At 43.1% G+C, this 24,468-nt stretch overlaps 1 protein-coding gene across 1 annotated transcript in view; it reads left to right on the forward strand.

Moving 5' to 3' along the window:
• Positions 1 to 24,468, forward strand: part of ZMYM2 (zinc finger MYM-type containing 2) — a 537,976-nt gene that overhangs the window by 145,651 nt on the left and 367,857 nt on the right. Inside the window, 2 exon segments of the mRNA XM_033950396.1 lie at positions 9,824 to 9,986; positions 15,949 to 16,161. Coding sequence (XP_033806287.1) covers positions 9,824 to 9,986; positions 15,949 to 16,161 — 376 coding nt within the window.

Raw genomic sequence — 24,468 nt, forward strand, 5'->3', positions numbered from 1 at the left:
TCATGACTTTGCCTGCAGATATTTCTCTTTTGAACTTTTTTAGGATGGGGGAATGACTTTTTAGGATGAGGGATGACTTGTGCTTCCCTTGCATTGACTGCATTTTGGACTTAGGATCTCTGTGACAGATGTCTCATCTCCAGTCATCAAACGATGAAAAAAAACTCACTTGGTTTTCACGGAGCAACCAACTTACGATATCCCCCCTCCAGGAACCCCTGGTAACTTTCCAGAAGAAAGTCTGGCCAGATGGATGATTACACTCTTCAGCTGGCAGGCCTGCCACTCAAAAATGGTGGGCCTTCTCCTTCACAATGCATTCTGGGATGCACCAGGGAGGGGCGTAAGACCCTGATTTGCTCAGATGCCTAAGGCCTCTCCCATAGGAGCCCAATCGGAGTCTTAGGCCTCCTTCCTGGTGCATCTTGGAGATGCAGTGGGAGTGGCCCAAGACTCCAATTGGCCAGATACTTAACCCCCAGAGACCCAGTGTTGTAATATTACAACATCACATTTAAGGCTACAAAATAAACCCTCCCCCATTTTTTTTCTTTTTAAAACTTCATGTACATTACTAATAGAACCTATTGTTCAGTTCTGCAACACCATTGGATGGTTGAATGTGTAAATAGGTCTGTTTATCTGGCCATGAAGTCATACAACCCTGTTGCCTGCTTTGGAGTATATCATCTTGTTGTTTTGGACGGGATACATCAGGACTAAAGTAAGTAAAAAGCTTGAAATATTTTTTTATGTGATCATTAATATGTGTAGATCATGCAGATTTTATGACATCATTGAATATACTGATTTTAAGAGATTTAGAGCTGGTTATTTCTATGTTGTAATTTTACAACAGTGGGTCAAAGTGATAGCAAGGTTTTGTCTGCACTCCCCTGAGACCCAGTGTTGTAATATTACAACATCACATTTAAGGCTACAAAATAAACCCTCCCCCATTTTTTTTTCTTTTTAAAACTTCATGTACATTACTAATAGAACCTATTGTTCAGTTCTGCAACACCATTGGATGGTTGAATGTGTAAATAGGTCTGTTTATCTGGCCATGAAGTCATACAACCCTGTTGCCTGCTTTGGAGTATATCATCTTGTTGTTTTGGACGGGATACATCAGGACTAAAGTAAGTAAAAAGCTTGAAATATTTTTTTATGTGATCATTAATATGTGTAGATCATGCAGATTTTATGACATCATTGAATATACTGATTTTAAGAGATTTAGAGCTGGTTATTTCTATGTTGTAATTTTACAACAGTGGGTCAAAGTGATAGCAAGGTTTTGTCTGCACTTTGAACTTGAGAAGGTGATAAATGTCCAGGAGGTGAGGATTAAAGTGTTTACATGTCTAATTGAACAATAGGTCTACTTGATAGAAGTTGTGGAATGTAAAGTGTGAATCTTTGCATTAGCATAATTAGTTAATTTGCTTTGTAGTTACTTAGCTTTTCTTTCAACTTTCAGAATGTCTGAAACCAAGAAAAACCAAACCATGTATAGTGTGCAGGATGTAATTGAGGCCATCCAGAATGGGGACAGTGACTTGGAAATGCCCTTTGACACAGATTCAAGTGACGAAGAGGAATATGGAGTTATCGGTGAAGTGGACAAGGAAAATAAATTACCCGATGACCACCTAACTTCTGATGTTCAAATCATCCCAACAGAGGCAGAACATCCTGATGCCAAGACTGGGCCCCGTGACAGATATCGATGGCTGAAAAAGAATTTCATCTCTCCCAGTACTGATTTTTCTGGTCAGGATGTCAGTAATGATGTCCATTCCCTCTGCACACCACTGGAGTACTTTCAGAAGTTTGTGACAGAAGATATGATCAACGCTCTGGCAGATAACACAAATCTGTACAGTTTTCAGAAGAAAGGATCATCTATAAACACAAACACAAAGGAAATAGAGCAGATGATTGGCATGTATCTGAAGATGGGTCTTGTCCAAATGCCTGGAGTCCGTATGTACTGGGAAGCAGACACAAGATACAGTCCTGTCGCTGATGTAATGTCACGAAACAGATTCCAGTCTCTGTTGACATCATTACATTTTGTGAACAATCTAACCGTGTCTGAGATGGAACAAAAAAGTGACAAACTCTGGAAACTCAGACCATGGCTTGATGCTTTCAGAGAGAAATGCCTAAAAGTGGTCCCTGAAGAACATAACTCTGTTGATGAAATGATGATCCCTTTCAGGGGGAAATTCATCAGCATCAAACAGTACATGTGTGGCAAGCCAAACCCATGGGGGTTCAAGCTGTGGGCAAGGACTGGAATCTCTGGTATACTTTGTGATTTTGATGTGTACCAAGGCAGTGTGAATGGAATACGGGCAAGATCTGAACTTGGACTATCAGGGGATGTTGTGATGAAACTTGCTTCCACACTTCCACATAGTCACAACTACAAGATCTATGCAGACAACTTTTTCACCAGCATCCCATTGATAGTTAGGCTGCTGGATTGTGGAATTCATTACACAGGAACAGCCAGACAAGTGCGCCTTCCAAACTGTAATCTTGAGGATGAGAAAAGCTTGAAGAAAAAGGGAAGAGGAAGCTTTGATGTCAGAGTGGAGTCAAATCACAACATTTGTGCTGTGAAATGGTTTGACAACAGACAGGTTACACTTGTGTCTTCCTTTGCTGGCCCACAACCAGTGGAGAAGATTCAACGCTGGGACAAAACTGCCAAAAGATTTGTTGAAGTTGAGAGGCCTTATATCGTGGCTGCCTATAACAAATTCATGGGCGGAGTGGATTTGTTAGACTCATTTGCAGCAAAATACAAGTTTCCACTGAAGTCCTACCGCTGGTACCTTTACATCTTCTGGCACACCATTAACCTAGCTGTGATCAATGCTTGGCTCCTGTACAAAAGGGACTGCAAAGCTTTGGATATCCCAAAGAAACAGATGCTAAACAGGAGAATGTTTCAGGCCCAGTTGGCATCTTCTCTTATCCTGATCGGAACGGCTGGGTCAGTGTCAAAGCGAGGGCGACCATCTGCAAGCCCAGTTTCATCAAGAGGGGGCACCTTGACTTCCCAAAAGAGGCAGTTTACAGATGATGGAGGTTCTTCAGCTGCCATGACAGCCAAAAAGTCAAATGCACACCCTCCAAAGGAAGTTTGCAAGGACATGATTGGACATTTTCCCATCAAAGCCAATAGAGGACGGTGCCGACACTGTGCAAAAGGCTATACCAACACACTTTGCAGGAAGTGCAATGTTCGCCTGTGCTTTTCAGAGCAAAATAACTGTTTTTGGAACTACCATAACTGAATAAATGAACAAATAAAACATGCACATATAGGGCTCGATTCACAAAACCGTGCTATGAAGATAGCACAAGTGCTATTTCATAGCGTGGCCGTTTTTACCCGTATTTGCGCTAACATGAAATTTTTTGTGCAAAAACACGAAATTTCTTGATTACCGCTGATAGAAGTCAATGGGCGCTTCACAGGGAAAAATTTGCGTTTTTATATGATACTCATTTTTTGTATTAAATTGATAATAAAAATTACTTTTTTCTTTATTATACTATTGTTGTTGTGTATATACATAAACTCAGGTGGGTCTTTATAAGCTGTAAAGTACAAATAAACTTTTAATTATTCCTTACATGTGTTCAGAGAGAGAGTGACACTATTGAAATTCTGCTACCTTACAGGCCCAGCGTTGCAATTTTACAACATCCTCCCCAAAAGTTACTAAAATGTCAAAATAAAAAAAAAACCACTGATTTAGGGATCACAAGCCTCCTATAACAACATGTGAACGTTCGAAAAAAATTTTTTACGTTTTTTTCTATATTTGGGTCTTTGGGGCCACAACATTCTCTTAGACTGCCTTGCATTCATCAGCATCTCCGGCCAGGTCCTTAACTGGTTCCAGGGATTCCTAAGAAACAGATCATACCGAGTTTTTAAGAATGACTCCTTTTCATACAGCTGGGACAACACCTGTGGAGTTCCGCAGGGCTCCCCCTGTCCCCTACCCTGTTTAATGTCTACCTCGCCTCCCTGGGTAATCTTCTGCATAGCCTCAAGCTCAAATTCTTCATATACGCTGATGACATCACAATAGTCATCCTGCGATCCAGTTTCACTCCAGTATTCCTCACCTCCCTTTCAAATACACTCAATCAGATAGAACTTTGGATGCAATCTTACAGACTAAACCCCGACAAAACAAAATTTTTCCTGGCTAGCCCCAAAGACAAAATCATAGACACCACAATTCAAGTAAAAGGATCGACCTTTCCCCTCAAACAAACCCTAAAAATACTAGGAGTCACACTAGACAAACACCTAACCCTGGAGAAGCACACCGACATTACAGTTAGGAAAAGCATCTCGGCGCTCTGGAAACTACGCACCATAAAAAAATATTTTGACGACACGTCATTCCGCCTCCTAGTGCAATCCTCCATTCTCAGCATATTGGACTACTGTAATATCATTCACCTGAGCTCCACGAAGAAAACTATCAGAAGACTCAGAATGATCCAGAACACCGCTGTCCGCCTCATATTCGGCCTGAAAAAATGGGAACATGTTACCCCATTTTACCACAAACTTCATTGGCTACCATTGGAATCCAGAGTCCTATTCAAATTCGCCTGTTTCTGTTACAAAACAGTATTCGGCCTAGCCCCAAACTACATCAACCCACACTTCATCCTGAATCACAGAAACAAGAACTCCCGCAGAATCCAGCTATTTGCTTCCCCTCCCTAAAACTCTGCCACTCCAATAAATTCTTCGGCAAAACCCTCGCCTTCCAGGCCGCCAAACTAAACCCATGGATTGCCCAATCAATCCTCGAGGCTCCAACCTACCTCAGCTTTAGAAAACTACTCAAAACACACCTCTTCCAACGCCACAACACTTAATTGCCCCCTCCTCAAAGAACCCCGCCCCACCCCCTTTTTTATCTCGCCCCACCCCCCGATCCATTCTATCCTTCTCCCCAATTTTATCCACCTCGTTGCCCGCATCCCTATTTAATTGAACACTTAACTCTAAGTAAAACTGTTTAATTAATACTTAACTGCATGTAACTATGTCTAAATAATGTGTACCACATGTAACTATACATGTAACTATGTTTAATTAATGTAAATCTGTTCAGTTAATACTTAACTGCATGTTACCATGTCTAATTAATGTGAACCGCCTAGAACTCACTGGGTATGGCGGTATACAAGAATAAAGTTATTATTATTATTATTATGGGAAATATTTTGTTAATCAGCACTACTATAATTCAGTTATTTCAGTCATTGAGTTACAGCCTCTGTCATGAAAACATGATTATGTAATCTGGAGAAGTGTACAAATGAAGTACAATTAATAGCCTTATTGTGGGTTTAGTTGGTGTATAAATTTTTAAAATAAAATTGCTAATTGTGTTTAAACATAATTTAAGAACCAGTTGAAACTAGTTTTTCACTCAAAACTGAGGTTCAGTTTTTGACAGCTTGCATATCACCACATGCATTGTTTCTGTACTGGGCAAATTCTTTGAAAACTGTCCTGACTGCCTTCACTCTTGTCTAAAGTTTCAATAAATTGCCTTTAATTGATTTTAAGATCCTTCTCTGCTTCCTGCTTGGCCTCTTTGTTTCATGTGTGTGGATTGGTTTTTTTGTTTTTTCTTTTATGGGGGGCACCACTTGTGTTTTATCTAATCTAGAGTTTAATGACCCATTAGAGTTGATGTGCTCAATCCCCAAGTACCACCAGCCTGTTCTCTGCCTGTGCCCATTTACTCTAGACTAGAGAGTTGTGCGGGGACAGAAATCCCACCCGTCCCTGCCAAAGTCCCTACCGTCCCCGTGAGGAATCCCTCCATCCCCACCCGTCCCCGTGAGGAATCCCCTCCGTCCCTGCCCGTCCCTATAAACTACAAAAATAGTTATTTCATTTAATTATGCTATTGAATTAAAGGCTTAAAAATAAGCAAAAAGACTTTATTAATTTGGAAATATTAATTGGGAAGAATACATACTTTGTAAACGGGTTTCTACGAGAGCCTCTAATGTTTATAAATTTTTATCAACACAACTAATATACTACTTTATCCTGAAGCAAAAAAAAAAAAAAAAAAGAAATAATTTTTTTCCTACCTTTTTGCCTGGTTTCTGCTTTCTTCATGTTCTCATTCAATTCCTTCCATCCACTGTCTCTCTTCTCTCTGTGTCTTCCATTTGCTCTGTTACTGTGCTTCTCCCTTTCTCCCCCCTCCCAAATTGGTCTGGCACCCATCTTCTTCCCTCTGCTCCCCCCATAGTCTGGCATCTCTGTCTTCTTCCCTGCCAGCGTCTTCTCCCCACTCTCTTCCCCATTTCCTTTCAGCGTCCTTCTCCCCCCTCTGCCTTCCCCATGTCCTTTCAGCGTCCTCCCCTCTGTCTTCCCCATGTCCTTTCAGCGTCCTCCCCTCTGTCTTCCCCATGTCCTTTCAGCGTCCTCCCCGCCGTCTTCCCCATATGCTTTTCAGCATCCTTCCCCCCCCGTCTTCCCCATATGCTTTTCAGCATCCTTCCTCCCCATGTGCTTTTCAGCATCCTTCTCCCTCCTCTGTCTTCCCCATGTGCTTTTCAGTGTCCTTCTCCCTCCTCTGTCTTCCCCATGTGCTTTTCAGCGTCCTTCTCCCTCCTCTGTCTTCCATGCTGGTGTGGATCCCTCAGTCTCTTGTCATCCATAACTGTGTCTAATTTGTGTTTAATCAATGTTTCCATAAGCTTGCACACTATTGAAGTGAGACTTACCGGTCTGTAATTTGCAGTGTCTAACCTGCATCCCTTTTTGTGGAGCGGAATGACGTTAGCTGTTTTCCAGTCTAGTGGAACTTTTCCCGTGCCCAGGGAAAGATTGAAGAGCGCGGCTAATGGTTCTGCCAGGACATCTCTCAATTCCCTAAGCACTCTGGGGTGCAAATTATCTGGTCCCATGGCTTAATGCACTTTGAGCCTTGACAATTCTTGGTAGATGCTGCTGGTGGAAAATTCAAAATTCCTGAACGGGTCTTCTGAGCTCTCTCTTGTTTGCAGCTGTGGACCGGATCCTGGTGCCTCACAGGTAAATACTGAGCAGAAGTATTTGTTCAGTAGGTCTGCTTTATCGGGGTCCGATTCTGCAAAGTTGCCGTCAGGTTTCATTGCTTTGTTCAGTCTTGATTGCTTTGTTGCTCAAATTAGGATAACTACTGCATAAAAAATAAAACTAAAATTGCTTGCCATTAGTTTTCAAGGACCAATCACATCAAAGAATGATGCTTGTCTGGGCAATTATATCCTTATGCCCAGAAACAGACTCTTGCATACACATTGTATGCGTCTTCTATTCTAGTGTATACTTATGAAGAGAATTTTTTAAAAATAAAGTAAAATTCTGGAATCTCTCATGGCACACCCAGAATTTCTTCAGAGCACACCATTGTGCCTTGGCACACAGTTTGAGTTACACTGCTCCAGCCTGTGAACCTAGCTTGATTCCCACTGCAGCTCCTTGTGAGTCTGGGCAAGTCAACTCTGGTCAGAGGGATGGAAAGTGGCAGAGAGGTGTGGATGGCTACATGAAAATTGGAGGCAGGGACATGTTAGCCAGTGCAGGCTATTTGTTGAACAAGTTTTTGTTTGAGGCACTTGAAATGTTTAATGTTAAACTTATTTTGAAATAAAGGTTTGGTGGCTATTTTATGGTCTGTCTTTTTTTATATTACCATTCTGAAAACTGAAAAATGCCTGATCTCAAGGATTTTCGATATCTGTATATAATAATGTACCTGTAATAATAATGTATGGGTCATTCCATGTCAAGTGGACCAGGAGCCCACCCCCTTGAAATCCAACCAAATTTTACAGGGGTGTTGTCTAGGGTCTCAAATGAAACTCTTAAAAATTTTTTGGATCTATCTCAATTTGGTCTGGAGCTAGGGGTGGTTGAATAAAAGCAATCGATCCTCTTCCATGCCTTATGTGACCTAAAATGCCAACTTTGCTTAAGCACTGTGGAAGAAGGAAACTACCTAGGAGTCTGAAATTTTGCAGTTTGGCACAACACCTTGGGGCAAGTTTCTGTGCCAAAGTTTGAAATCTTTTGTGAACGTGCTTCCATTTCTACAGGTCAGCAAAGGAGGCAAAAAAATTCACGAATGAAAATTTTTGGCAAAGTTTGGCTTCCTACTGTTGCTGGTAGGTAAGTCAACTGAGGGTACACCTTTACCAGCAGACGTACCATGAGGTACTTCCAAGATTTGCAATATGAGCCTTTACAGTGAAGTGAAGCTGAAGATATGACCATTCAAAAAATATGGCTTTATGCATTTATGCAAATTTTCACTTTTTCAGATTCAGATATCTCTAATGTGTAGGGTTTATTTTGTTTGTTTTTTAATATAATTAGAAAGAGCATGTTTTTTGCTACAGAAGCTATCCTGTTTCATCTTGGACTCGACCTTTCTTTGGTGAGAATTAAAGCTGGACTTGCTGGTTTAAAAACAGAGTGCGGAAGCTTAGGGCTAGACGCTTTGATTAAGCCCTGGACGACTTTGTGTTCCCTGCATGGCCTCTGGTTCGTCGGGTCATCCACTGGATAACAACGCATCCCAGCCTCGTGATTCTACTTGCTCTGGCCTGGCCTCATTGTCCGTGGTATATGGATCCTCGTCCGTCTTCAGTGGGATAGGAAGCTCCAACTCCCTTTTCATCGCTACCTTCTTAGTCGGGGTGTGGTGCCCACGGAGAATCCACAGTGCTTTGGTCTTCTGACATGGCTCTTGAGCGCTTAGCTTTGATGACATGCAGTGGATCAGTTGTAGTCATCTCAACACTTTCACGGGCAAAAGAAACGCTCTACTGTGGCTTTTTATGCCAAAGCCTAGAAGGCTTTCCAATTGTGGTGTGCTAAGGCCCAGATGGAGCATGAGAGGGCTCATGTTTCGGTGGTCCTGGTTTTCTTCTGGAAGACCTAGGGAATGGTTCATCAGTGGCCTCCCTTAAGTTCAGGTTATAGGCCTTTTATGCTCTAGTTCGCTTACTGCTCATCCAGATGTGACCAGATTTATGAGAGGGGTGCTTTTGTTTGTGGCCTTCCTTGCATCATCCTTTTCCTTCATGGAATCTTAACATCATTCTTGGTCTTGGGATAGCCATTCAGGAAGCCAATACACGCTGCACCAACCCGCTATAAGGTTGTTTTAAAAAGGTACGATGGGGGAGGGGTGTGTGTAAAAATTTGTATCTTCACTGCATAAGACGCACTGATATTTCCACCCACTTTTGGGTGGGAAAAAAGTGCGTCTTATGGAGCGAAAAATATGATAATCTTCCATTACTTTCTAATAGATGGAAGTATCTCTGACCTATTAAATGTGGAGTCCATGATGTATCTAAAATACCAGCATACAAATCTTAAACCTGACCCTTGCTTCCACAGAACCAGTGTAATGAGATTAAATAAGGTTTTAAATTATCATATTTTTGTACAGAATAGATGAGTCTAACTGCTGTGTTTTGTACTATCTGGGTGGGTCTCATTGGTTCAAGGATGATGCATGAGTTTTGATGCCTATTTGTATAACTGATGCTATGAGGTCCAAGTACCATACTTATTGTGGTATAACATTAACACAAAATGTGGTGTTATAATTTTCTGTGACAAATTCGATAAATTGTCAGCAATATCTAAATATTAGGTCAATTTAAATGTTTAAATTTTTTAAAATTTTACTATATACAAGTTTTTATATCTAATTAAAAAGTTAAACTGTTGGCTTTCTTTTAGGGATATAACCACAATGAAAGGTACAATTGTTGCTCAGGTGGATTCAAGTGAGTCATTTCAGGAGTTCTGCAGTACAGCCTGCTTATCATTCTATGAAGATAAACAGAATTCTTCCAAAAACTTAAATAAGTCAAGATGTACTATTTGTGGTAAACTAACAGAGGTATGTCAGTTTTTTCCTTGTAACTTAGTGCTGAAATTGTTACATACTGTGAGATTAAACGGTTTCTGCTCCATTAATCCACGGAAAGTGTGCTCATGGTTGTGGTAGTGGGTTTTAAAAAAACTTTTAAAAACTTCCTGTAGGCATCTCCATAGCTCCAATCTTCAGTTGACTTTTGCTATGTTGATGCCAACATGACAATTTTATGATACTTTCCCTCCACCTGACTTTCCCCTAGCTTTCCTTAACATGAGCAAATTTGGTTACAGTAGCTTGACTGTTTATGAATTCTATTTTACAGTAAAGTAGAATAAATGAACGGGTCATTGCTCTCATTATTGCTAGATGCATTTGTAGTTGAACAGCACAAGTATATTGTTGTTTAGTTAATAAAAATGTATTTAAGTTCTGTTGGATGTATTTACTCTGTGTATGTGTTCTTTGGATATACTGTACATGCTTTTGACATTGTTGCCTTTTTAGTGGGTTTTAGTAGCAGTCAATTAAAAAAATAACCGTATCCAATTACATTCTTACTATTTATAAAGTAAACGTGAAGTACCTACCTAGAAATTGTTTCTTAATTTACAATAAGAAAACTATTTTAAATAAAACCACTTTTAAAATAGAGTAGTTTATTGCAAATAAGTTTAAAATGAAATGAAAAGTTAGATGTTGGTAAGAGAGGAAAAACAGTACATTTTTTTCTTTTTTTCACATTTTATTTTCAATTGTAACAAATATAATAGAACAGTGGTTCTGAAACTGTACAGTTACAGGGGTAAATAAGGTATTTCATTAGAAGGATAGGGAAAGCGAATGAGGTTGTAGAAGCATGGAATACTATGAACTGGAAATCTCCCTTTTAAAACTTACGGTACTTTCTTTCTCTTGGCATCTCTGGTATTGAAGTGCAATGGCCATGAACTGAACTGTGGGGAAATGGAGAATAGCACTGTTCCCATTCCTCACAGAAATTAAAAATAGTCCCCGTTATATCTTCTGTTTCCATATATGTGCTGCTTCTATTGGAAACTCTCACAGACATATGGCATATTCAACAGGAAGCTAAACCTTAGCACACTAACCTACACAAAGGCAGTCCTTATAATTTTCTGAAATACATTTTATTTCTTTATTAATTCAATTTTCTATACCGTTCTCCCAAGGGAGCTCAGAACGGTTTACATTAATTTATTCAGGTACTCAAGCATTTTTCCCTGTCTGTCCCTTAAGTAAATAAGGTAAATACTCACGATGAATCTCCTAGATGTTGCAGCTGGAGAAAAAGATGGAGATTTGAAGAATGGAGGGAAGGCAGAGATGAGGAAAAAATTAGGAAGAAAGGTACTCCAAGTTTCAAAGTCAAAATGCTGAGTTATTCCTTAATGTGGTTGGATAGCTTAAGGGGAAATACTGGTGCTTTACTGGGAATGCAGCCAGGTTTTCAAGATGGAGGCATAAGTGTGACTGGGGTCTGAAGACAAAAGAAGCTCAGAGCAGGGGAGGGAGGAGGAGACTAATATGGACAATGCTTGGCAACAGGTAACACAGTGAAGTTATACTTTTGCAGACCCATCAGAGAAAAAGTTGTAGAGATGACCAGGAAGTGTCACAGTGAGGTAAAAGACCCAAGCTTAGATGAGAGAAAATGGAAGGGTTCTTAGGAGAAAGATAACTAGAACAAAACTTATACAGGTAATCAGGAGTGGCTGCAGTATTATGAATCTACATTACACATAATGCCTTGTTCACATACTGACTGCAGCATAAAGTCCAATGGAGAGGGAATACATTGAACACTTTTTAAACTAGTACAAGGCTGCCAGGGGCAGAACATATCCCACAGGAGATGGCAATGATGGGGGTCACTGGGCTATATGAGACTAAAAAAAGTAGCACAGCAGGGATGAGGTGGCAGGAGATCATAGACAAAGTTAGAGGGAGGAGAGAAGGGACATATATCACAAACTGCATGTTTCTTGGTTTGGCTCCCTGGTGTTCCTTTTGTTTTAATTGCTCAATCCTTGCTTTCTTTGCACTTGGTAAGACTCTGCAGTTATCTCCTAGGTCTCAGCTCACTGAGTTGGATGCTTATTTCTTAGCCACTAGAACAAGATCATGCAGGCAGCCCAGAACATTAGTACGCGTGCATGTTTCTATGCCTTGGGGTGCTAGAATGTGTTTTCCCATTCAGTATGTAATCTCTTAAGGCAGGAGTGTCAAAGTCCCTCCTCGAGGGCCATAATCCAGTCGGGTTTTCAGGATTTCCCCAATGAATATGCATTGAAAGCAGTGCATGCACATAGATCTCATGCATATTCATTGGGGAAATCCTGAAAACCCGACTGGATTCCGGCCCTCGAGGACCAACTTTGACACCTGTGTCTTAAGGTATCAAACTGTGATCCTTGCTGGGATCCCAGAGCTCAGGGTGAGCATGTGGCAAAGAATCTCATGTAGACACTAAAGGCAGAGAGGGTGGTCATTTGTCCAGAATCTGTAAATACCAGGGGAAATGCTGCAGTGCAAAAAGGGGGTAAGGAAGCAGTCCCAGAAAACAGGAATGTGCCTGGAGCCAGGGAGAGCAGAGCAGGGAAATTGTTCCATGCTTGTGGTCAATAAGAAGTCACAAATTGAAGATGAATTAAATCTACCGAGGAAAGGAAGTCTCACCTGTAGAGGAGATTGAGATGTGGGAAGCAGTGAAGGGATGAGTGAGCTAAACCTGCATTGAACAACAACTAGTTAGGGATAAGTGCATTGGAGCTTGCTGGGGAGTGTAGGGAACTAGAAGATAGAACAGGCTAAAAAGATTTAGGGAGTGGAGCAAGATAAGAACTATTAAACTTCCTGCCCACCCCCATATAAAACAGGAGGAGAAAAAGTTAATTTTTGAGGGAGTAGGGATGGGAGAAATAGGATGAGGAGGAACAAGTAAGAAAAATAAATTAGAGGAAAGTGAAAAAATTAAGGAAAAAAGTGTATAGGGAAGAGAGGAACTGTTTGGAGAAAAGTGCTATGAATTATCTGAATGGAAGGGGAGAGAGTATGATACTGACAAGCTACAAGGGAAGGGGGAGAGAAGCAGGACCCTAGCTTATGATTTGCCCACATTACTTGCCCTGCTTTTTGACATTTAAATACATCTTGGTCATTCATTAACATATATTCTGTTCTTTTTTGGTTTTCTTTGCTGGGTGAGGAGAAATTTGTTGCAAGTTATAAATTCAGTACCCCCAATCATTTTCAAAAATTGGCTCCCATGGTTAGTAGTTGATGTTTGCCTTTGGCATATACATACTGACAAACCCAAGCTACAGCACTCCTTATTCAGATGAAGCCACTAGAATAATTGCTGGGGTGGGTATGTTACCCAAATGTCTGGACTGGTCTAGCAGGATTAAAAGAGGAAACTAGCAGGTAAGGTCAAATTTCAGCTTTGTAGATGGGTTCCTATAAAATTAACACAAGCATTACACACACAAAAATACCCACGGTAGTAAAAAGGTATGGATTTCTGTGGAACTCACACGCAAGCATACTAGAAAGGTTTGGGTTGGGAGGGGTAGAGGTTCAAAAGGTTACCTATACATGTATATATCAGCTCCTGGGCTGGTGTAAATGTATCTGGTTGCATGTTAGCATTTTCAGCAGATATTTAAGGCTGCTATTTTACAAAGACTCAGGCACCTATGTGTCTTTATTAAAATAGCTTCAAAGTAGGTGCCTACTTGGCCTTGTAGCCTTGGCAACTTATAATAAAATATTTTCTAATATACAAGTGTTAACTTTTAGTGCCAAGTCCTTTCACATTTGCTTACAGATCAGTAGTGGAAGCTGACCTCCGTTGGGACAGTAATGCCACTAGGTTTAGGAGGAGTCTGGTGCGTGCTGACATAGCCTAAAGCGGATGAACAGGTGTTTGGAAATTTGGTGCCCTATGTACCGTATTTTCACGCAAATAACACGCACCCGTATAAAACGCGCACACGTGTATAGCGCGCAGAAATCACGATGATAAGCACAAAAACTTTGGTATAACGCGCTCACGATTATACCGCGCATGCTGCCCGACTCTCCGTTCACCCCCCTGACTTCCGTGCACTGCCCCGCCTCTCCGTGCGCTGTCCCGACTCTCCGTTCACCCCCCCTGACTTCCGTGCACTGCCCCGCCTCTCCGTGCGCTGTCCCGACTCTCCGTTCACCCCCCCCTGACTTCCATGCACTGCCCTGACTTTCCGTGCGCTGTCCCGACTCTCCGTTCACCCCCCCTGACTTCCGTGCACTGCCCTGACTTTCCGTGCGCTGTCCCGACTCTCCGTTCACCCCCCTGACTTCCGTGCACTGCCCCGCCTCTCCGTGCGCTGTCCCGACTCTCCGTTCACCCCCCCCCCCCGCCGTCCGATTCATCCCCCCCCCCCGGCAGGACCATTCGCACCCCCACCCCGAAGGACCGCCGACTCCCCGACAATATCGGGCCAGGAGGGAGCCCAAACCCTCCTGGCCACGGCGACCCCCTACCCCCACCCCGCACTACATTACGGGCAGGAGGGATCCCAGGCCCTCCTGCCCTCGACGCAAACCCCCCTCCCCCCCAACGACCGCCCCCCCCAAGAACCTCCGACCGCTCCCCCAGCCGACCCGCGACCCCCCCTGGCGACCCCCACACCCCCCTTCCCCGTACCTTTGGTAGTTGGGCCAGAAGGGAGCCCAAACCCTCCTGGCCACGGCGACCCCCTAACCCCACCCCGCACTACATTACGGGCAGGAGGGATCCCAGGCCCTCCTGCCCTCGACGCAAACCCCCCTCCCCCCCAACGACCGCCCCCCCCAAGAACCTCCGACCGCTCCCCCAGCCGACCCGCGACCCCCCTGGCGACCCCCACGACCCCCCTACCCCCCTTCCCCGTACCTTTGGAAGTTGGCCGGACAGACGGGAGCCAAACCCGCCTGTCCGGCAGGCAGCCAACGAAGGAATGAGGCCGGATTGGCCCATCCGTCCTAAAGCTCCGCCTACTGGTGGGGCCTAAGGCGCGTGGGCCAATCAGAATAGGCCCTGGAGCCTTAGGTCCCACCTGGGGGCGCGGCCTGAGGCACATGGGCCCAACCCGACCATGTGCCTCAGGCCGCGCCCCCAGGTGGGACCTAAGGCTCCAGGGCCTATTCTGATTGGCCCACGCGCCTTAGGCCCCACCAGTAGGCGGAGCTTTAGGACGGATGGGCCAATCCGGCCTCATTCCTTCGTTGGCTGCCTGCCGGACAGGCGGGTTTGGCTCCCGTCTGTCCGGCCAACTTCCAAAGGTACGGGGAAGGGGGGTGGGGGGGTCGTGGGGGTCGGCCAGGGGGGTCGCGGGTCGGCTGGGGGGGCGGTCGGAGGTTCTTGGGGGGGGACGGTCGTTGGGGGGGAGGGGGGTTTGCGTCGAGGGCAGGAGGGCCTGGGATCCCTCCTGCCCGTAATGTAGTGCGGGGTGGGGTTAGGGGGTCGCCGTGGCCAGGAGGGTTTGGGCTCCCTTCTGGCCCGATATTGTCGGGAAGTCGGCGGTCCTTCGGGGTGGGGGTGCGAGTGGTCCTGCCGGGGGGGGGGGGATGTATCGGACGTCGGGGAGTCGGCCGGGCAAGAGGGCTTGGGCTCCCTCTTGCTCCGATCGTGGATGCGGGTGCGGGTGGGAGCGCGTGCGAGTGGTCGTTCGGGGTGGGGGTGCGAGTGGTCCTGCTGGGGGGGTGAATCGGGCGTCGGGCGGGGTGGGAACTATGTTTGAAAACTTTCGTATACCGCGCTCACGCATATAACGCGCGAGGGGTATGCGCGGTAGGTAAAAACGCGTATAACGCGCGCGTTATATGCGTGAAAATACGGTAATTTACCTAAATCCAGGTTGTGCTGCCCTGTAACTGAATTTTTGTCATGTTTTCTACTTGTTCACTAATGAAGCGTGTGCTTTGTTTTTTTTCTTTTAAGATTCGTCATGAAGTTAGTTTTAAAAACATGACTCATAAGTTGTGTAGTGACCACTGCTTCAATAAATACAGAATGGCAAATGGCTTAATAATGAATTGCTGTGAGCACTGTGGTGAATACCTTCCCAGCAAAGGAGCAGGAAACAATTTGCTTATGGTTGATGGTCAGCAGAAAAGGTTCTGCAGCCAGGCCTGTGTCAGTGAGTTCAAACAGGTAACTTACTTCTTTTTTTTTTTTTTTGTCCTTTCCTTTAGTTTTATAAAGGGGAAGTGAATTTTCAAGTGTGTGGTAGCTTTAAGAATAAGGTAGAAATTTAGCTTATAAATTATGCCATGTGATCCACAATAATGCACTGCCTTAGTTGGAGCTTCCTAGAAGACATTCTCTGTTGCATGGGGGTCATATGTTTTTGTGGCCATGTGAATTGGGGATGAGGCCACAGAATGATAAGCACTTTATGCTATGTTATATGTGTACCCAGGATGATCAAATTCTATCTTAAACTTGCCTGTACTACAGTGTGCTTGATATCAGTTTCACATGGCTCCTGTTTTTTTTTTCCAGCTTTTTAAGGCATTTCAAGATGATAGGCTGTAAGACAGACATTTGATAAGCAACTTGAGAAAGGCCAGAGACTAAAATCTTCGTGTTTCATATATTTCAACAGATGTCATTTCATATTGCACGTTCTTCCCTTTAAACTTTTCGGCAAAAAATCACTTAACTTTAGTGGACATTGTCACTTTTGATATTGTCTTCTAGTCATCTCCGTTAAACATTCCTATAGTGTGTAAGACCACAGAATTCTACTGAAATACATAAATCAACTTTGTATATACCTGGCTAAGTCAAAACCTGTACATTGACACTGTACCCTGAGCCGTTGGGTTATATTTATACAGTATATTTGTTTTCATTCTAGTATGTGAATCCAGTGGAACCTTTCAGACTTTCACATAAACGATTACTGTTCAACTAACCTATTCTGCTTCCGTGTGATCTGCTCGTCTTCAGCAGCTGACAGCAGGACATCCAGGGTCATGGAGCCTTTGTTAGTTCCAAGAAAGCTCCATACTACAGTTTATAATGTCTGACACACCAGACATCAAGGAGCTAATGGCTTGGAATGCTCAATACCTTCTTAATAGGACAGACCCCACTAGGCAAATGATCCATTGAGGATTGCCTGATGTGGTCCTTAAGTGCTGGAAGGATAATGAAAAGAGCAGATAAGCCCTTTTAATGTTAAGTAGGCTGTAAATGCATTAGATAGTCATTTTGAACCTTACAAAAAATTTTCTCAGGAGCTTTTGGCAAATGTAATGCATATGTGGATTACTGAGACCCTTAACTGAATTCATAGATATTATATCATAGAATATAGTAAAATAGCTGTTTTGCTACTGTTGCTTTGTGGTTTATTTACTTTAAAATTGTTATTGCCATTATAAGTCTATTATATACTACGTGTGCTAATTGTTTTTGCAAAGGTATAATTTGTTACACTAACGTTTTGCTTTATATTCTCATTTTCTTTCTCTCTCTCTCTCTCTCTCTCTCTCTCTCTCTCTCTCTCTCTCTCTCTCTCTCTCTCTCTCTCTCTCTCTCTCAATAAAATCTGTTAAAACATTCACATAATATATTGTGCATATTAGTAATTTTGTTTTCTTACTGTAATGTTTCCCTTTGTTGTATTACATAATTTTGCATAAGGGAATAAACACATTTGTATGATAGCATATATGTTTATGTTCTTTGTCTTATGTAGTTCTCATAAATCATTTAGCATAAATATCTTCGTTGCATATATATATTTTTTTTTGTGGGGGAGGGGAAGGTAAAGATTGATAGAGCCAGCTCTTTACAGGAAAGATTTCTGACTAGGCCTTGCTGTAGCAAGTGTGTGAATTTTGAGAGGTAGCATTGTAACATTAATGTTCTTTACTTGTAATTGTAATAAAATGATTAATTGTTTCAAGTAGTGGTGTTAAATATTTAAATGTACTTCGTGAAATAGTGATATCCGTTGGCCAGTTACCTTAATCAGTTATGTATTCATGTAGTAGTAAGATTTTAATATGATACAATATTGGCTTCAATACGCATTTGTGCCTTAGGATTATTTCCAAATAAACCTTAACATTGTATTGAATTGACTTCTTTTGTACGTCTCAACCTGTTGAAACCCATAATCTTCATCCTGGTGTACTTTATTCACATTATGGTTGTCGTTCACTTTTAAGTTTTTTCTTTTTGTGTGTGTGTGGTTTATTCATATCTTTCCACGTTGGAGCTAGATTTTAGTTTTTGGGAAAGGTTTGGGTTGTTAGAGCTTCTGGTGGGAATTTTTTTGCATAGATGTTAAGATCTAATAAGTGGTAGGTGTTAACTTTCTATCGGACAAAATGCGCTTTTGACTAACTTTTGAGAGCTAAAGTACCTTTTATTAAGTCAGCTTTCATTGATCTGATGAAGAGTGCAACTCTAACTTATCAGAAAATATCCCAGTAATTGATTTTGACTTTTGCCATGCATGTAAGTTGAACCACACTACTTTATAGGCAGTGGTAAAAATTTTTTTTAACTTATATTCTTCCTTCTGTGGCTGGTCCACTGTTATGGAATCGGCTGCCTGGATATTTGTGTATATGTGTAAATCTGACACCATTTATATTATATTTTAAAATTTATTTATTCTTCCTTGCTTTTTCCTACTGTTTGGGGAGGAGAGATTTTAGTACGGGTAAAGTTAATTAAGAATATTTTTTGTCTGTAGTGGGATATGTTTTTGGTATGGCACATGATTTTGATCTGTTTAGTTATAGGCAGTATATAAATGGGAAAATGTCTAAGGCCCTGAAAGTTGGTTTTTTTCATCCTCTGTCCCTAGTTTTTCCTTATCTGCTTGCGAGTTGTTATATTTTGGTTTCATTGGGATGTCAGCTGAAATAATCTTAGTGGGACCATAACAGCTAGGTTCCAGAGAGCTTTAAAGGAAACGTGCAATATGGATGAAGGTACTAGGAATTTAGGATGAGGTATGGCATTCAAACTTTCATTGATTACCCGAATACATTGCTACATAAGTATGTTCTAGACCTATTATAAAGGAGAGTCAAATTTTTTTGTATGTGATGCTGACCCCAAGGGAAACTAGCATGATGCATTGTCATGAGTAATTGTTTTTATCCATCAGAATTATTAGAAAAAATGACCATATTGTCATCTATTTTGTATGGTTAAAAAAAATCAAAATAAAGCTACTTATTCCGTTAAGCCAGTCCATGTCAGTGGGTTATGATATTTCCAACCAGGAGATGGGGATGGAAAACTTGTAAAGGCTCAGTGACATCACCAATATAAAAGATGCTGAAGGCTGGAACTACAGAATGACACAAGGACCCCATGGGAACTCATTTTCCCATCTTGCCCCGTCAAGTTCTTTTCCTGTCCCTGCCTCATTCCTGCACAAGCCTTAAACACTTTAAAATCATAAGTGTTTAAGGCTTGTGTGGTTAAGGCAGAGCTTACAGGATTGGGGCAAGAACGGGACAGGGAAATTGAGTTCTTGCGGGGACGGGGAAGATTTGTCCCCTGTGTCATTCTCTAGCTGGAACATGTTAGTATTTTTCAACTTCCAGCAGATGGTGAGGTTGGGCTGGTGCAGTAGGATTTGGTGAGAGGTCTGTTCTCCCAAATTTGTAATTCACACTCTACACTTGTCCTTGAGCCTGTAGCTTATAAGGGTCAAATCAGTGGAGCCAGGAAAGGTTTTGCAAGCCTCCTTGCCCCAAGCTTTAGCTGGATGGGCTGGCTGGCACTGGTTAGCATGGAGCCTCTGCTAGAGTGGAAAGGGTAGTGGGTCTGCTCCCTTTCTCCCCGTTCTTTTTCAGAACTGTTTAGGTTTTTCTTTAAAAAAAATTATAGATTTGGTGGTTTAAAAAAAAAAAAAAAAAAAATTGCTGCTAGCAGGCAAACAAGTGTATGTATATATGTACAGTATGTGTATGTAAACCAGTAAAAAGATAAATCCAGGGTAGAGGGGAGTACTGGGGAGTGGTGAACAGACCTAGAGCTGTTGATGCAAGTCATGCTAGATGGAGTTTTCACGCATTTGGAGCAGCCAAAGAAGGAAGGTTTATGGGAACTAGCAGTCGGTTCATTGGCCCCAGTGGTCCTGCTCACATCAGTAAATTATTGGGTACAACTCAAAAGGTTTTTTGAAGGACCCATCTCATTGAAGGGGTGGGGGTGTCAAAGCAGATTTGGTCATGGCTCATGCTGCATTGATTCTTTTCCTTCGGGCTCTCTAAGGCTCAAGCTTATAGGGCTAAGCTGCTATGAAGACATGGGGGAGGGGGGAGGACAGCAGTAGTTCCTCCTTTCCAGTTTCATGCCCAGGGTATCTTGGAACCCTGGATGGTTCAGGTGGTTGCCTTCCATGAAAGGAAGGGCCTTTTAGTAGATTCTCATTTGGTCACACAATGTGGTTTACATTATTTGGACCCTGCCATCTGGGTGGCCCTGGCAAAGAGGGAGGTACATCTGGATTTCTCCTAGACTTGAATCTCTGCAAGACACAAGGAGGTGAAGGCTCCAAAACACAGCTCTCCTTTTAGCCTGCATGTGATTGTCGGCCACATAAAGGCTCTCAGAAGCTGCAGGTAGAACCAAGCTCCCTGGCCTTAGGACATTAAACATTCACACTCTCCTTGGGGAAATATGATATTGAGCCCTATGACTTGAGCAGGGGTGGCTTGATGAACTCCCAATGCAATAGTAAGAGGTTTCGGAGCTTTGGGAAGCACTCTTAAATTAGAATTTTGCTTCCTTAATTCAGCATAGAGTAGTTGGCCTATGCCTGATGTGGCAGGAGGGCTGGACTCCTTATTGAGACCTAAAAGTAGGGGGGGGGGGGTGCTCACTGGCTGCATTGCAAGTGATGCTTAAGTGGTGTATAAATTTCTGGAGTCAGTCACCTGGGCCCTTAGTTATTGACTTAAATGGGCGGACTGAGTAGTTTGAGCTGTAAGGCTGGTAGTTTAGGCACACTTCCAAACCTGGGAGCAGCCATGAATTATGCTATTGGACTGTAGTACAAACCTTTTCATCGTCATTTAGGCCAGTGGTTCCCAACCCTGTCCTGGAGGACCACCAGGCTAGTCGGGTTTTCAGGATAGCCCTAATGAATATGCATGAGAGAGATCTGCATATAATGGAGGTGCCAGGCATGCAAATCTTCTCCATGCATATTCATTAGGGCTATCCTGAAAACCCGACTGGCCTGATGGTCCTCCAGGACAGGGTTGGGAACCACTGATTTAGGCTACCCAAATGAGCTGTCCCTGGAGGGTAACTTTGGTTGAGGAGACCCAAGTTGCCCACCAATGCTCTAATTTAGAGGCTTCAGGAAAGACTGACAGTTACATGACCTTGAGCTGAATACTGAGATTGGGCTGAGGAATGGTGGCCATATCTGGCCTTCTGTTACATCCCTTCTGGATTCCATATGCTAGGTGTTCAGTCCCAACTCGAGTAATCCACATCTTTTCTGAACACATGCTCCACCCTCTTAGCTTGAGAGTTAGTAAACAATTTCAGTTTCTGTAAGCAGTTCATGCAGAAATCTTTTGCAATTGCTCTGCTTCTGTTTCTTATTTTTTCACTTAAAATTAGCTTAAAGCTCGTTTTGGTGGCTTCAGTACCTTGAAGATCCCTCCCCAGTGGTCCTCTGTCGGAGAAAAGAATGCAGTCCTGCGCTGTTGGACTGCAGCTTCACAGAGAAACTCTGGATCTGTGGAACCTAGCTTGCTGTGTACTACCTTCTTCAAGTACCCAGGTTCCCTTCCCTTGGGAGTCTGCTGGCCGGTGACTGTCATAGGTTTCTAGTGCAGGCTGTATGTGTCTAGACAAACCACCTGGGTTTCAAGGCGAAGGCTGCTTTTCCTGCCCCGACCGCGTGGCAGAGGATCTGTGTGGGCGGAGATTGCAGTCAGTCTCTGGCTGGCTGGCAGTCCGAAGATCTTCAGTTCTGTGCATTTGGAGCTGTTTATGAGGCAGAAAGTCTTTTTTCTCCATTTAGCTGCTTTAAAAATGCTGACAGGCAAAGGAACTACAGAGACTGAGTAACTCCATTGTTTCCTATGGGAACTTAAGACATGGCTTGTGGATCGATTAAAACTTCATTTTTCACAATATTTGTGGGTAGGGTTCAGGTCCCCACCTCCCCAGACCCCAAATTGCTATTTTTTTATTTTCAATTTTTGTTTTTTTGCCATTTTGGGGCGTGAATTTGTGATGGCGGCCATCTTGGATTTTTAACAAACTTCTAATTCTGCCTCAAAAACCTCTCAATTTGACTCAAAATAGATTTGGTGGGCTCCCCAGCCCCTAATCTCTTGGTTATGGACATTGATTGCGCCTTATCGGCGATTTTGTAACGTGTGCTGTAGTGCGCCAGGGAGGGGAGCAAGAGCTGTGGACTTCGCCTCCTCTGTTCCCTCTTTGGCTGGGGAGCCAGTCTGGGTCCATGCCTTCAGAAGAAAATCTTGCCCAGGGGCCATTCTAGAATATGGCGCAGTATGTTTATGTTCTGAGTCTGGGGACTTTCTTGACGAGACACATCTACCTTAACCGAACCCTGCCCTGGTGGTGGAGTGGGTCTTTTTGATCTATAGTGTCTGTGATGAAGCTTCCTGTTCAGGAGCTCTCTTGTCTTGCCATGCCAGACCTTGATTGCAGTAGTTGCCATGCAGATTTTATGATGCTTCTGTCTCCTACCACTGGCTGATGCCTTTGCTGAAACTGGTTTACTCGGCTGCCCTGAGCGTCCGGTTTTGGAGGTGCTGATCCTTCACATTTTCAGCGGGCTTCTGTCTGCCTCTTTATGGCTGATGTTCTGAAAGAGCTCCATTTGAATTTTCCACCTTCCCATTCTCTGGATTCGGTCCTGGACTATTCTCCTATGCCTTTTTCCATTCAGTCCTCAGCTCCTTGGTCTGATCCCTGGAAAGCTTTTTACGATCTGCTAAAGCTGTCTACGATTTTATCTTCTGAATCCTGCTTTTTGGCAGGTCTGAACAGCTTGAGGTAGATTCCGCTGTGGTGCAGGTTTTCCAGCGCGCAGCCCCACCCCCAGTGATGGGGGAGTGAGGTTTCAGGACTCTCAGGATCGCAGGGTGGATGTTGTTTTACAAACTGTTCCTTTCCAGCGTCCTCAGGTAGCTGAGTAGTGGTAGCCACTTAACAGTTTACACACTTCCTTTATGGTGCGTGCCTGTCATTCCAGCCTGCATATTGCTGTCCTCTGTGAAAGTGCATGTCTGTCTTCTGCTGGTGGGTGTGGTGGCGCCATTTATAATCTCATTCGCGTTCTTAGTACGTTCTCTGCTGGTGCAGTGTCTGAGTGCTGCACTCCTTGGATTTTCTTTGGATAAGGATGCTGCCTCAAGGTACACCTTCAATGGCCGCCTTTTTAAGGGCCAGATTCTTGTTGACTAGGTCTGGATGTCCTCTACTCAGGTGTGAATGCCACCCTACGTTGCTTCCTGTGAACCAATTTTGCTGGACTTTGGCAGGGGATTGTAGTTCTCTTCATTCCTCCTGCAGGTGTCATTAGGGATACATAGGTTTTTTTTCCTCCTAGAAATGTTCCAAGGGCTATGCCCACATTTCCATGGTTCCAATTCCAGGCATCCTCAGGTTTCTGTGCAGTGGCTATGCTTCACACAAAAAAAGCGTCAATGTCGCCAGGGGTGAGGTGTGGCTTCCTCCCTCACAGGTTGTTTTGTCAGGAGTGGATTCAACTTTCATCGGACACTTGTTAGCTCTCCTTTGTCCACCTCTGGCTTGGTTTCTGGACTCCAATAAATTGACTGCAACAGAGTCCAGGGTCTGTGCTATTCTGCAACACCTCTTAATCTTTGGGATGCTGGAACCTGTTCCAGTCCACAAATGGGAGCATAAATGGATATTCTTGATATTTCCTCGTTCCAGAAAGGCTCAGAAGATTGGAGACGCATTCTAAATCTACAGTTGGTTACCCTCTTCTTGTGAATTCCCTTTGTCCAAATGGACAATGAAGTACTCATTGTTAGCTGCTATCTCTAGGGGAGTTTCTAGTGTCCTTGGATCTCAGAGGTTTCCTCCGTTGGAGACATATTTTGGATCTACAATTTCCCTATGAGGAAAGGCTAAAGCAGCTAGAGATCTTCAGCTTGGAGAAGACAGCTCAGGGGTGATATGATGGAGGTCTATAAAATAATGAATGGAGTGGAAAAGATAGATAAGAATCACTTGTTCTGTCTTTCCAAAAATACTAGGAATAGGGGACATGCAATGAAGCTACTAAGTAGTAGATTTAAAACAAACCAGAGAAAATATTTATTCACATAATGTGTAATTCTGGAATTTGTTGCTGGAGAATGTGGTGAGATCAGTTAGCTTAGTGGGGTTTAAAAAAGGTTTGGATCATTTCCTAGAAGAGAAGTCCATAGGCCATTATTGAGATGGCTTGGGAAA

This window comes from Geotrypetes seraphini, chromosome 6 (genome assembly GCF_902459505.1).
Source record: "Geotrypetes seraphini chromosome 6, aGeoSer1.1, whole genome shotgun sequence".
NCBI lineage: Eukaryota > Metazoa > Chordata > Amphibia > Gymnophiona > Dermophiidae > Geotrypetes > Geotrypetes seraphini.